The sequence below is a fragment of the Mytilus californianus genome, unplaced genomic scaffold (assembly GCF_021869535.1).
Source record: "Mytilus californianus isolate M0D057914Y unplaced genomic scaffold, xbMytCali1.0.p SCAF_5, whole genome shotgun sequence".
In the NCBI taxonomy this organism is placed as follows: Eukaryota; Metazoa; Mollusca; class Bivalvia; order Mytilida; family Mytilidae; genus Mytilus; species Mytilus californianus.
The window spans coordinates 26,985,442-27,000,222 of record NW_026262701.1 but is presented as its reverse complement, the minus strand read 5'-3'; the positions used below and the strand labels follow the sequence as shown (position 1 = coordinate 27,000,222).

Genomic DNA, 14,781 nt, shown 5'->3' with positions numbered 1-14,781 from the left:
TTTTCAACTGATCTTTATAGTTTGTTCTTATGTTGTACTGTTACACCACTGTCCCAGGTAAGGTGAGGGTTGGCGCCTTCAAACTAGTATAACCCCGCCACATTCTGTATGTGCCTATATCCCAAGTCAGGAGCTAGTAATTCAGTGATTGTCAGTTGTTGCTGTATATCATATTTGTTTTTTCGTTCATTATTTTGTACATAAATCAGGCTGTTAGTTTTCTCGTTTGAATTGTTTTACATTTGTCATTTCTGGGCCTTTTATAGCTGACTATGCTGTATGGGTTTTATTCATTGTTGAAGGCCGTACAGTGACCTATAGTTGTTAATTTCTGTGTCATTTGGTCCCTTGTGGAGAGTTGTCTCATTGGCAATAATTAATTAACCACATCTTCTTATTTTTATATAGACAGCTCATTTGTGCTTATTACAGTTTCAATCTATCTAAAATAAGACAAGATATACAAATAAGTCACATGGCTGAATCTGATAAATGATATATGTCCTATTTAAGGATTTTGCCTATTATCTTGAATATTAGTGTGACAGACACTGTAACCTGCAAAATTTGTCAGAAACATAAGATATACAAAATTCCATTATCAATGATCTCCTTATAGGAGTTATTATCCTCATAGGATGATGTTTGAGCAATTTTTTGGCATTTCAGCTTATTATCTAGAAAACTGTTTCTGTTTATATATTTCAAGATAATAGACAGAAATGCTAACATTGATTAAAAAAAATCTCTACTTATACACTTATTACCATGATTAGTTTCTTTAGGTATATAATTCTCACAGTCTATACACACTTCATCAGGTGTATTTTCCTTGTTGAGGTAAAAATGATCAGGCAACTGTAGTCTTCTGGCTTTATCAATCTGATCTTTTGATGCCTTGTCTTCTCCAATAATTTCAATGTCATCAGAATCTATAATGAAATATATATATACTTGATATATATATACTATACTAGAACACACCCACGAAATCGTGGGCATTTAGAGCGTGGTTGAAAGTATGTAAACTGTATAAGGATGAATTTTTGTAAAAGATTTTATGACTGGAGAATTTCAGGAAAGGTATCAAAAGTCATATAAAATAGCCCTCCCCCTTTTTTCCAAAGTCCGCTATTTTTTGTTTTCTGTTGATAGTAAATAGCAAATACACTTTATTCATAGTATATGTATGATCATAGGATACAGAAAAACGCCAAAATAATTGTTCTGTTACCAAGTACTTATGAAAATTATGTGTAATTTTAAACAGTCGGAAGTCTTGTCTATGACTTAAAAGTCCGTCCGAAGACGGAAATAATATCTGGACGCCATTATTTTCGTTTTCCTCCCAAAATAACCCAAACTGAATAATCATAAGCGAGGATAACAAATGCGACTATGCATGGTACTTATAGGACACCGAGGCATAATGATTTATTTATTGTGGAAGGAAGAGAAGCGACACACAAAATGAAGTTTTCTCGTTTAATAGTATACATGTAGATATGTTAATGGTATGTATCCTGGAGAATCTGAATAGCTTCTTATCATAGTCATTTCTTCAGGCTACATTGACTTCAGGGAAGTTGTACATAAAAAAAAAAGCATGATATAAACTGCATTTTGTCAAATTATTAAAAATTTCTATTGATTTGAATTTAGACCCCACTTCCCCATCTACATTATTTAGCTGTGCGACCACATGATTACTGGGACCTTGGTCAATAATGCTATTGTTAAAACACATCACATATATTGTACAGGGGTATTTAAAATAATTGATCCATTTGTTTTAGAGGAGCTGATTTTGTATAAAATAAAACTTCATGAAAATAAGGACACCAAGGGGGAATCACAATGGATTATACTTGTTATACATACAAGTATTATAAGTTGAAAAAATTATAATTTTAGCGCCACTGGACAGAGTATTTGGATTACTGCACTGGTCATGATCTTGCTTCTTCCTTCTTTCTGTCAGGCAGTCATGTGAAAACTCCTTCATTATCTTAAAATTTTGAGAAGGAATATCATTTCTCTCCTTTGAAACCAAACTGTAAATCAGATCCACTCATTGCATTTTTATTCTTATATCTATATGTCAATGCTAAATACAACTGCATATCAAATATCATTTGCTTATCATAAGTGCTTCCCCTTAAACTGACCTAACACAAATTTTGACTTGTAATCTAGGCAAAAGTTTTCAATTAAATAGGTTGATGGGGCAATGCCAACTAATCTCATGGAACTGAGATTTGACACCGCTTATACAACTGAAAACAAAATATCATTGATTTGTCACAATTTGTTTCCCTTTAACATGTTTAAGGCTTAACCTGTTCCTATTTAAGGCTTAAACTGACCTAATCACAAACTTTAACATGTAAACGATGCGAAAGTTTCAAGGTCAACAGACCATGACTGATGTGGCTGGCAAATGATCTCCTTAAAATTAAAATGTGTGCAAATGCTGTATATACAACTGCATACCAAATATCATTGACTTAACAAAAACTTTTTCATTTAAACTAAAAAATTGATTTAAAGTCAACAGACCATGACTGAGGAGGTAAGGCCAAAAGATCACCTTGGAAATAAGATGTGACAATACTGATACAACTGCATAACAAATACCATTGAGTCTCCATCAGTTGTTATCCTTAAATTACCTTAAACACAAACTTAAATAAATTGGTAACCCTGCCCCTAGAAACAGTATGCGAAGTCACACATTTTGACTCTATCAAAGTAAGACAAAAATTATATCTTACCTTTTTACTTCAAATCATCAAGAGTTAATTTTTTCACAACTACAATTGAATCTCCCATTTTTTTTCATTTAAAGGGAAATTTAATAACCGGTAGCATGTGAACAGTTGGACCTGTATTAAAATAATGTGGTGTTCTTTACTTTCTTACTTTCTGAATTTCCATCAACACATTTATTGTTTCCTATGGCTTGATTGTATGCCTTTTATTCAACTTTCTGCCTTGATTATATGCCTTTTATTCAACTTTCTGCCTTGATTGTATGCCTTTTATTCAACTTTCTGCCTTGATTGTATGCATTAAATTTAACTTTCTGTCTTGATTATATGCCTTTTATAAAACTTTCTATCTTGATTATATGAATTTAATTTTACTTCCTATCCAATCTGAAAAATACAGAGTAGTGACATAGAGCAAGATTCACTAATTTACATGGCTAAACATGTGTGACATCAACATTTCCGTGTTCAATTTAGTCAAAAAAGAGGGACAAAAGATACCAGAGGGACAGTCAAACTCATAGATCGAAAAGAAACTGACAACGCCATGGCCAAAAATAAAAAGACAAACAGACAAATAATAGTACAGATGACACAACATAGAAAACTAAAGACTAAGCAACACGAACCCCACCAAAAACTGGGGGTGATCTCAGGTGCTACGGAAGGGTAAGCAGATCCTGCTCCACATGTGGTACCCGTCAAGTTGGTTAGAATATGTACTTCAAACATACCTGAAGTCTTCCTTCTATCTTTTCTTAAAGCTGCCATTTCATGAAGACCAATTGTAACAATAATTGGAGATTAAAATGATGGTTAATTCTTGCAAATGTCTGAAAAAAATATCAAACAAATGATTAATGTTATATCATAAACAATATAGAGTAAGTTGATAAACACTTCTAACAAACATTATCAATAATGTAACTTTATTCCATGTCAAACACTAATGTTATTAGAAATGTTACTCTAACAATAGTTTTCTGTTAATACTGTAAACCAACTTTTTTTTGGGGCCCTTTATAGCTTACTGTTCAGTGTGAGCCAAGACTCCGTGTTGAAGACCGTACTGTGACCTATAATGGTTTACTTTTATAAATTTTGACTTGGATGGAGAGTTGTCTCATTGGCACTCATACCACATCTTCTTATATCTATTATTTTCACGGATACTTTTTTTCGCGTTTACTCCTTTCTAGACCATTTTGCGGCGATTTAATTTCGCTATTTTTAAATTTTCTTGATGTAATTTAATCAGGGAAGATCCAAGTTTTTCATATTCGCTACAATTTATATTCGCGTTATTTTTCTACTCACGAAAGTTGCGAAAACAAATCGTTCCCAAAAATTAGTTGGTTTACAGTCCTTAGGCAATGAAGTTATAGGAAATGCTACTCTAATGTTAGTTCTGTGCAAATACTTAGGCAATGAAGTTTTAAATAAACTGTTATCACAGAGATATGTCTCGCCTTTTTGTAATTTTGATAATGCAAATGTTGAAATTAAAATAGCAATACTTTAACATATAAGTTATGCAAATATTCAAATTTGATGAACCATGACTGAAGGTACACGGCTAAACAATCTCCATGGAATGAGATGTGCCACTGCTAATACAACTGCATACCAAATACCATTGACTTATTATAAGTCGTTCCCTTTAAACAGATCTAAACACAAACGTTAACTTGTAAACTATGTAAAAGTTTCAAAGTCAATGAACCATGATCAAGGGTGGGGCTATATAATTTCCATGGAAATGATACTTGCAAATGCCAATAAATTTGCATACCAAATATCATTGACTTAACATAAGCAGTTCATCTTAAACTGATCTAATCACAAAGTAATACATGTAAACTAAGCAAGAGTTTCAAAGTAAATAGACCATGACTGAGGGGACGGGGCCAAATATTCTCCATGGAAATGAGATGTGCTAATGCTTATACAACTGAACACCAATTAACATTGGCCTACCACTAATGGCTCCCCTTAAACTGACCTAATCACAAACTAATTCATGTAAACTTAGCAAAATTTTCAAAGTCTATAGACCATGACTAAGGGGGTGGAGCCAAATAATCTCCATGGAAATGAGATATGCCAATGCTTATACAACTGCATACCAAATATCATTGACCTACCACTAGTTGTTCCCCATAAATTCACCTAATCACAAACTAATACATGTAAACTATGAAAAGTTTCAAAGTCAATAGACCTTGACTGAGGGGGCACAGCCAAATAATCTCCATGGTAATGAGATGTGCCAATGCTAATACAACTGCATACCAAATATCATTGACCTACCACTAGTGGTTCACCATGAACTAGACCTAATCACAAACTAATATATTGTTGACGCCGCCGCCGCCGCCGGAAGCAGCATACCTATGTCTCGCTTTTTGACTCCGTCAAGGTGAGACAAAAATATTACTCCAACGTTAGTTCTGTGTAAATATTTAGGCAATTCAGTTATAAGAAATGTTATTCCAACATTAGTTTTGTGTAAATACTTAGGCAATGAAGTTATAAAAAATGTTACTCCAACGTTAGTTTTGTGTAAATATTTGGGCAATAAAGTTATAAGAAATGTTACTCCAACGTTAATTTTGTGTAAATACTTAGGCAATGAAGTTATAAGAAATGTTACTCCAAGGTTAGTTTTTTGTGAAAATACTTAGGCAATGAAGTTATAAGAAATGTTATTCTAATGTTAGTTTGGTGTGAAAATATTTAGGCAATGAAGTTATAAGAAATGTTACTATAATGTTAGTTCTGTGTAAATACTTAGGCAATAAAGTTATAAGAAATGTTACTCCAACGTTATTTTTTTGTAAATACTTTCGGCAATGAAGTTATAAGAAATGTTACTCCAACTTTAGTTATTTGTGAAAATACTTAGGCAATGAAGTTATAAGAAATGTTACTCCAACGTTATTTTTTTGTAAATACTTTCCGCAATGACACATGAATGAAGTTATAAGAAATGTTACTCCAACGTTAGTTTTGTGTAAATACTTAGGCAATGAAGTTATAAGAAATGTTACTCTAATGTTAGTTTGGTGTAGATATATAATGTTATAAGAAATGTTACTCCAACTTTGTTAAGTACCCGTACTCTTACGTAAAATGTAAATAAATAATGTAAGGAGGAACATTATTGTTTTCCCTTTAACGTTGCATGGAACATTACTTTATTGTTGATTGGATCTACAAAATGATGTAAAAATAACATTTGTAAGTAACTTAAGTATAATAAAGTTCACATCTTTAGTATAACCAGTTATGTCAAATGGATGTCCACAAACATGACATATAGAGACTAATACCCCCTTACATGCATAATTTCAGTTGCTGCTGTGAAATTCAGTATTGAGATGACTACATTTTGACATTTTAGGCTCCCTATTTTCATTTTATATAATCATTGGTTCTGTGTTAGATTGACACATGGTTTAAGACTGACAAATGACTGATAGGTCGATCTGACAAAATTATACTGATTCACTAAATCAGGCACAAAGTCTGAGGTTTGTATACTGTAAATTGAGAAATCAAAGGTTAAAGTAAAGATCAATATAATACTTCTGCATACAAAGTTTTGTCAATCTAAGTGATACAGTACAAAAGTGATGCACCAAACACAAATCAGACAATGTTTTACTATAAGGGTCAAAGTTAGAGTGACCCTACTTGATATATGACACATCCCTATCCCATGGTGCATCAGCATACCAAGTTTGGTAAACCAAAGTTCTACAGTACAAACATTATGCACAAGATACAAATCAGACAAGGTTTTACTATCTGACATAAGGGTCAAATGTCAAAGTCAAAGACCTTTGTATATGTTATCTCCAGCCCATGATGCAACTGCATACCTATAAGTTTTACTGTACAAAAGTGATGAGCTGTATACAAATTGGACAAGGTTTTCTATCATAGGGGTCACAGGTCAAAGTCAAGGTCAATGTATATAAACTCATCATAAATACTAGGATTAAAATTTTATTTGCCAGACGTTCTTTTTGTCTACAAAAGACACCTCAGTGACACTGACGCTCAAATAAAAAGTTTAAAAGGCCAAATAATTTAAGTATGAAGTTGAAGAGCATTGAGAACCATATATGACACACCCTATACCATGATGTATCTGCATACCAAGTTTAATCAACTTTTAATGTTCAATGGTACAAAACGAAAAGTTATTCAACAGACAGGAACCAGGACTGACGGACAGACAGATGGACAGACAGCCATTCCTATATACCCCCAAACTTTGTTTGCGGGAGATGTTATAAAGTTCACATTAAATAACATTAGAATTAGAATACCATTATTTTGTCTGCTGGCTAAGGATGACACCAGTGTGAGACTCAGAGTTGAGTTAGTCCCCTTTGTAAAACATGATGTTCCTTAAAAAATGATATATTGTTTTCAATATCAGACATATCATACAGCATGTCCATTGCATACATTTACACTTTAGTTATTACATAGTATTCAATAAAGTCAACCTTAAGTTCATTCAAATCCTTTGTAATTAAAACTGTTATATAGATATAACTGACAAATGTATAGTAAATGAATGACAATTTCAATTAATTCAGTAAAAATTTTACATCATTAAATACTATAATTAGTTTATATACAACAGATAACAAAACTAAAATGTGATAACTTACAATCCTTAAAAGCAATCTGTATTGATCAATTAGCGGTTAGTAGTGGAAAATGAAATTTAAAGTCGGATGTTTCCAGAACCTGATCCAACGGCTAGTTTCACTTTCAAAGAACTGATCAGAAGTGAAAGTGAAAGTAAACGCTTTCCGAAAAGATATTTATGGCAGTAGTTCCTGTTCACTGCATGTTTTTGATGGTCTTAACAGTGACAGTAAGTTCATTATTATCTCAAAATGACAAAGTCTTAGTAACATAGAAAAAAATGTTTTGTACTGTAGTACATTACTACGGAGAAGGGGTATTGTCAATGTCTCACTTACAAGTATAAAGGACAGATTAAACAATTACATGTCAGCCTACCGCCTTCATATGATCAAAACCCATGCTGAAGATTTAATCGCAGAGTCAAATCCTGTTTATTCTGATTCTTTACTTTTAGGGGCACTAATAATGTCCCTAATGTAAGACCTCGTTTGCCAAAGCGGGTTAGCCCTGTTGGTACTTCCGGTATAGGCACAGTTCCTTTGTTTGATAAGAATCAGCCGCCGGCGCATATCCACATTAGCCCCCTTCGCCTATTCAACATGATGAATATTCTGGCAAGTTGCGCATGATTAAAAGCTGCTGGTTAAAACGAATGTTGAATTGATTAGTAAGAGATGTTGGTCACTTGAGGCTAGAATATCTCAAAGATACTTTGCTGTTAGGGCGATATCTTGCCTGAAGCAGATCACGTTCCCGGCAGTATTAGTCCTTGACGGTGTTTACGAAGAAGGACCATTTCCTAATATCTTTGTATCTTTGGTGACTGGCTGTAAGAAGTAAAGGAGCTACCATTTGATTTTTATGGGGGGGGAGAGGGCTAGGATGAAATTTGAAAAAAATAGGCAGGACCGAAGTTTTGAATTAAAAAAAGGCAGGATGAGATACTTTGCAAAAAAAAAAGGCAGGATGACAATTTATGTAAAAAAAAAGACAGGATAAAGTAAAAAAAAAAAGGCAGGACCGAATAGAGTGAAAAATATAAAGGCAGGACAGAGATTATACAACTAAAAAAAGGCAGGACAACATTTTTCATCCTAGCCCCCCATAAAAATCAAATGGCAGCTCCCTCAGTCCGACTGATCAGGGACAGTCTATACTATATATTACTCAGTGGCGGATCCAGAGGGGTTCCGGGGGTTGGAAACCCCCCCCCCCCCCCCACACTTTTTTTTGACGATCAATGCATTTGAATGAGGACATATAGTTGGAACCCCCCCCCCCTTTTATCCTGGGTTATAAACCCCCCTTTTATAAATGGCTAGATCCGCCCCTGTTACTGGTGTAGAAAATCCCTGACTGCATGCAGCTTCTTACTGATTTTTGTAGGTAAAACTTTATGACTATACAAGGTTATTTTGTACACATGATGAGTCGAGCTTTTTTCGTCTTAGTTCATTTATTATGTCTATAAAAGACTCATCAGTGACGCCAGAATGAAAAGGTCAACCAAGCCAAATAAAGTACAAAGTTAAAGGTAAGGGAGCTACCATTTGATTTTTAGGGGGGGGGGGGGGCTAAGATGAAATTTGAAAAAATAGGCAGGACAGGAGTTTTGAGTAGAAAAAAGAGGCAGGATGAGACACTTGCAAAAAAATGTCAGGATGACAATTTAGGTAAAAAAACAGTCAGGATAAACTTTTAAAAAAAAGGCAGGACCGAATAGAGTGAAAAATAAAAAGGCAGGACAGAGATTACAACTAAAAAAAATGTTGACATCCATTCCTATATACCCCCCAATCTCTTTAAGAATTTAGTAATCATCGGAAACATTTTCAGACACTGCCTTGTCAATATCGACATACTTACCGCAATCTGGTATGAAAACTCTATGTGCACGTTGAGATTATCTCCTTGTACAGTTTTCCTGCTACCTCTTGTCTGTCATGGAGGGAATATGTCACACCACTTTGAGTAGCCACCCACTACTATAAGTACATGCTTGTATTCATCTGTTGTTTTTGTAGATCAACTGGTATGTCCATATGTCACCTAATATGTCAACACTTATTTGTGGTAAAAGAGGCGGTCGTTTAACATCGATATTATAGTGTTACTATACACAGTGTTTATGTTGTTCCGTTCTTTTTAGTAAAGCTATTACTTGTTTTCCTCTTATAGTTGATGTGTTTCCCTCGGTTTTTGTTTGTGACCCGGATTCGTTTTAGTTAAATCAATTTATGACTATTGAACAGCGGTATACTGCTGTTGCCTTTATTTACTAACTTGGTGATTCTGTATAGGCTCTTGTATTGATCCGATCTCTGATATATTGATCCCTTTTGCTGACAGAGAATCAATACAAGGCCAATACAGAATCAGCAACTTCGTAACACTTTTTATCAAATAACGAAAACAGTCCATTTGGCTGGTCCGTATGGCCAGTCCGTATGACAGGAAGTAGATACAGCTGGTCCATATGGCCAGTCCGTATGACACGATGTAGATACAGCTTGTTCTTATGGAAAAACGTATTAACCGGGCCAAACAGCCGTATTTAACGTATGGTTAATATGAGTTGATCTTTTGAATTCCATCTTAGTCATGCTGATTTTAGCATATTATTTGATAGTCCTTCTTTTATTGTCGACACACTTCACATTTTTTCACATACTGTTTTGTATTCTGTTATATTGAAGGCCAAAAGTACTAGTTGTGTAGTAATGCATATGTTCTGTCAAAATTATGATGCCCTTCGCCTAGAATACAGTCATGGTAAGACACCAAAAACAGCATCACGTAAAATTCTAGAAACGGCGATCTCTTTCACTAAGTGATCTTGTCTCGGTACTTGCTTACATTTTTTTTTGAATAAAAATGATCCAAAATTCCACCCTCTAGTGCAAAATTATATGATTCGGCCACAATTGTCTTTGCTAACACTGGACCATCTAGTAAATCTCGGTACGATATTCTTGTTAATGTTTGGATAAATTCTTAAAGTTTTGGTTCTTGGATGTTTACGATTACATTTTCTTCAACTACTTCTTTGTAGAACAGCACAGTTTTACTTAATATACTCCTTTTCATTGAGGTTTTACAAATTTGTCTGCCAAACATTTTGAAACTGTCGGTGTTGAGTCATACTGTTGCCGAGATAGACAATCAACAGTATTCTCGGAGCTTTCTGTGTATTGTGTTGATATAATATATCCTGAAGTAACAACCTCTATCTTCCTAGTCGGCCATGTCAGTTTTTGTTTCATGCAGGGACTTAACAGTTACATTTACGTATAAACAGTGAATTCTTGGATCACAAATTATTGTTTGAAGTGCTGTATACCACCAACTAGATATAATGCTTCCTTTTCGGTGATATGTCATCTTAGTTCAGAGCCATGGAAAGATCTTCCCCCATTAGCAATAGGGTGTTTCATTCCATTTTGAATCTGACTTAGCACATATATCCCTTTGATTATTCAGATGCATCCGTTGATGTATAAACTGTTTGTCAAATTCTTGAAAACTTGGATTGGGGCTGAAATAAGTGCATTTTTCAAAGTATTGAATGCCCTTTGACATCCCAATGTCTAGTCAATTCTCATAGTTTCCCTCAATAAAGAAGTTTAACGATAAAGGTGAAGCAATACATGCATAGTCCTTTACAAATTTCCTTTAATTATTCGCCATCACTAGAAATTTTTAAACTTGTTTTGCCATCTTTGGAGTTTGGAAATTGTTCACTTTCTCTTATTTTCTGGGTAAACTTTATTTCCATTTTTCGAAATTATATGTCCGAAATATTATCTTCATTCTTTGCAAATTTACATTTTGAAATTTTACATTTTTGATGTTCTGGTTTGGCATCAGCTTATATATCCATTATATAAATCAGACATGTGTGGAATTTAAAATGAAAGTGGTTCAGGTATCTTTTTTAGGGCACGAAAATTGACATAAAAACGAAAGTCACCATTTTGCTTCCTCACAAGACCTTCGTACAGGGCTTTGAAATGGTGATGTATATTTTACGATGATTCCATGTCTCTTCATCTGATGTAGTTTTCACTCTATCTCAGCATGCATCTGTCGATGTTAGGTGCTAAACTAACAACCTATTCACCTTTTGTATGAATACAATACTAGTGCATTTCAGTTTTACCAAGTTCAGACAAGATGAAATTTATAAAGTTTATGTAGCTGTGTCAAATTTAGGTGTGCATCATCTAAATTAATCCATAAGTACTGGCATGCAAATAAGTATATTGTGTATTAAAATTTGTTGTTACAAAATTTTTGAAATTATTTTAGATTAAGGAATATATCTCCCTCATCTAAAGCTCTACATTCCTTGGCCGGCTTTGTCTATATGGTTTGTCTTTTTTCGTTATAAGCTTTTTATTTTTTAATAAATTTTTCAAGTATTTTGGGCCTCGAGCATCACTGAAGAGACTTTTATTGTCGAAATGCGCACCTGGTGCAGAAAATTTGTATCGTTAATGCTATATCTACTTAAACATTTTCACAGTTTATTTAACTGAAACTAAAACAAATTGTTATTAGTATCCTGTTGATGTTAATTTCTCTACTATAAGATAAATTTACTCATCATATCAAATTAAATTCTACAATTAAAGCATCTGTTAAAATGCATTTTTACTTTGGTCAGTTGTTAGGACACCTATCATAGATTCACACTAAGAACCAACATATATCTATACTCACTTTATTTAAATTTTGTTTACTCATGATTTCAAGACATTTCTGTCTGAGCCATATCTCTACGGTATGTCAGTTATTAAGGGAAAACTGCAAAATGCAAATTTCATTATTCATACCTTTCCATCAAATAACCGTTACTTGTTGAGTGTAACTGTTGTAGGATTTTTTTCTTCAACTATTTTTTAAGCAAAACTAATATGTATTTTGTTAAATTCCTGAATTAAATCAGGGAATCTGTAAAACAAAATCTGAATTATTTCAATTATTTTGTAAAATCCCTAGTCTAATCAGGGATTTTACAGAATGCCTAGAAAATTTGAAAGGCATTTTAAAATACGAGTAAAGCTATAATTCATTATAATAGTTGGATTTATTTAACTAGTACTATCATGCAAATTAGAAAATAAATACCACTGAAACATGTTAAAAGTGAAGCTTAATATTAAGTACTTTAATAAGCCATCTGTTTTTACATTTAAATATTTCTCTTGTAACTAATTCTTCCAGCAATGTGTTTATCCACAATCTGATTCTATTACCACCTTGTTGTAGAAAACTGAGATAGCCTGCGAGAAAACTGAAATTTTCCTTAGGTCTAAATCATAACAGGAATTTGAGATTTTGTGTTCAATTTCGATGGATTCCTGCTAGTGTATACAAGAATTCCCTTTGGTATCCTTCGCCTCTCTTTTTCTAAGAAATTTTTGCAGAAACTTGCATTAAAGGGTAATATCAAAATGGTATATTTTTACCTGGTGAGCGATTCCGGTTCTTGCGACTCTATTGTTGCAAACCTTAAATGAAATTTAGCAGAAAGTTGATGAACCAGGGTTATGTCAAAGAACGTCTCCTCCTTTTTCTAGGAAGATACCAAGACCTTGTTGATAAATATATCAACTTCACAAATAATACAAATGATCTTGAAGTATAGATTCTAAGTGCTGACGTTGTTTATCATCTTAATTACGTGTTGTAGTGTTCTTTTATTTGTCTCTGTACATTATTAACCTTTACTGTTTAGACCATTTTTGGTATATCTTTTTGGTGTGGCTCGGTACTTATTCATTTCTCCGTCGTGTTATTGTGCTACGGTAATTTTTGTATTCTTGTCTTTCATTTTTGCTTATGTGCTTTGTCTGTATGCCTTTTTTTGTTTTCTTTATTGACATATTTATTTGTTTTTATAGTGATTACGATTATAACACAATGTTGACATGTAAAAACAGGTTTAATCCTCCATTTTCTAGGAAATAGCTGTACCAAGTCAGGAATATGACAGATGTTTTCCATTCGTTTGATGTGTTTGAGCTTTTGATTTTACCATTTGACACGGGGCTTGGAGTTTAATCTTTTGTTATTCTACTTTTTATTTAATATAATGCATACGTTTAATATATTGAAACATTTCATTTTCTGATCATCGATATATCACTTTAACCTTTGTATCATATCTAATTTCCAGATGATTTGAAAATGTTTACTGGACATTTATTACAGCGTCAAACTTTGTAATATAATGAAGAGGTATGATACGAGCAATTATTTGACCCCTGAAATTGTTAAAATAGTAACCTTGTTCAAGCCTTTCAGAAGTCATTCAATTTTATTGATAAAGGAATAGATTAATACGTCTGATGTCACTATGACGTCATACATATGACAAAATGAACGTATTTGATCTAAAATCGGTATTTCGCGCATAGTTTTTTGGTAAGAACATATATGACCAACAGCTTTACCCTAGCAAATATTTTACACACATTATCATCTTCGTAAAATACATTTTGTCGCAGGATATATTTTGGGTTAAAGCTGATGATTATTCTTTTTATTAATGAGAAAATTTCAAAATGAGTCTATTGTGGCAGTTTTTGTTGTTTTGAACTAAATGTAAGAAGTTTGAAGCCGTAGTGCCAATATGACAAAGACAAAATACTTATGGGCGATATATGTTTTATGAACATCTGAATGTTGTTATTTTGTAAAACTATTATACTTTTTTTTATTTTACGAATTTAATGGGCCAAAAAGTGGCCTTTTTATACCTTCTGTTTTTGTTGATCTTACCAACAACTGTGTGCTTCTTTAGGTTTTTAAGTCGTTGGAAACACTAATCTTGGTCTGTTGTATACCCAAGTTGACTTTTATTAGTAATTTTATAATAATTCTTCTATTAATACAAAATAGAGTGTAAATAAATAAAACAACAATCTAAATACAGCAATAAAAAAATGTAAAGAAGTCTAAAATTCAACAGGGAGTTTTAAGAATAGACAAATATCTATATAATATGTTAAACTCTAAATTGCAAGTCTAACAATAGACTTGCAAAGAACTGCCGTCTACTATTTAAGAAAAGATAGTTGATAAACAAAACACAACTGTAAGAACTGGCAAATATTCCAGTACGTATTAGCTTCTTAAATTTTATTCTGCACCAAGATTTGAAGTAAGAAGAAATATGGAGCAAAGCGGCCTTTATGACAACAGTCGTCTCTTTAATCAATTTTTGCAAAGTTGACAATATTCCTGAATTATTTTCTTTAAAGAAACCTCAAATATTCACAGTTTATAGAATTAAGACTGTTGTTTTCAATGAAAAAGATTTTTAACAGTAGTG

At 33.0% G+C, this 14,781-nt stretch overlaps 1 protein-coding gene across 5 annotated transcripts in view; it reads right to left on the bottom strand.

Annotated features, from left to right (window-relative positions):
• LOC127702715 (DNA-directed RNA polymerase II subunit RPB1-like) overlaps positions 1 to 8,305 on the bottom strand; it is a 519,640-nt gene extending 511,335 nt beyond the window's left edge. For 2 of the 5 annotated variants that reach the window (XR_007982550.1, XM_052207011.1), the window contains exons 1-3: positions 7,778 to 8,305; positions 3,506 to 3,604; positions 768 to 932 (exon numbers count right to left, since the gene is read on the bottom strand). Coding sequence is in view for 4 of the 5 variants with exons in the window: in XM_052207011.1 (XP_052062971.1) it covers positions 768 to 932; positions 3,506 to 3,542 (202 nt within the window). In the remaining variant the exon portion in view is untranslated. Of the gene's footprint in view, positions 1 to 767; positions 933 to 3,505; positions 3,605 to 7,108; positions 7,190 to 7,459; positions 7,575 to 7,777 lie in introns of those variants that run through there. The other 3 variants (XM_052207013.1, XM_052207014.1, XM_052207012.1) reach the window with 3 other exon arrangements.
• Positions 8,306 to 14,781: the final 6,476 nt, after the last annotated feature.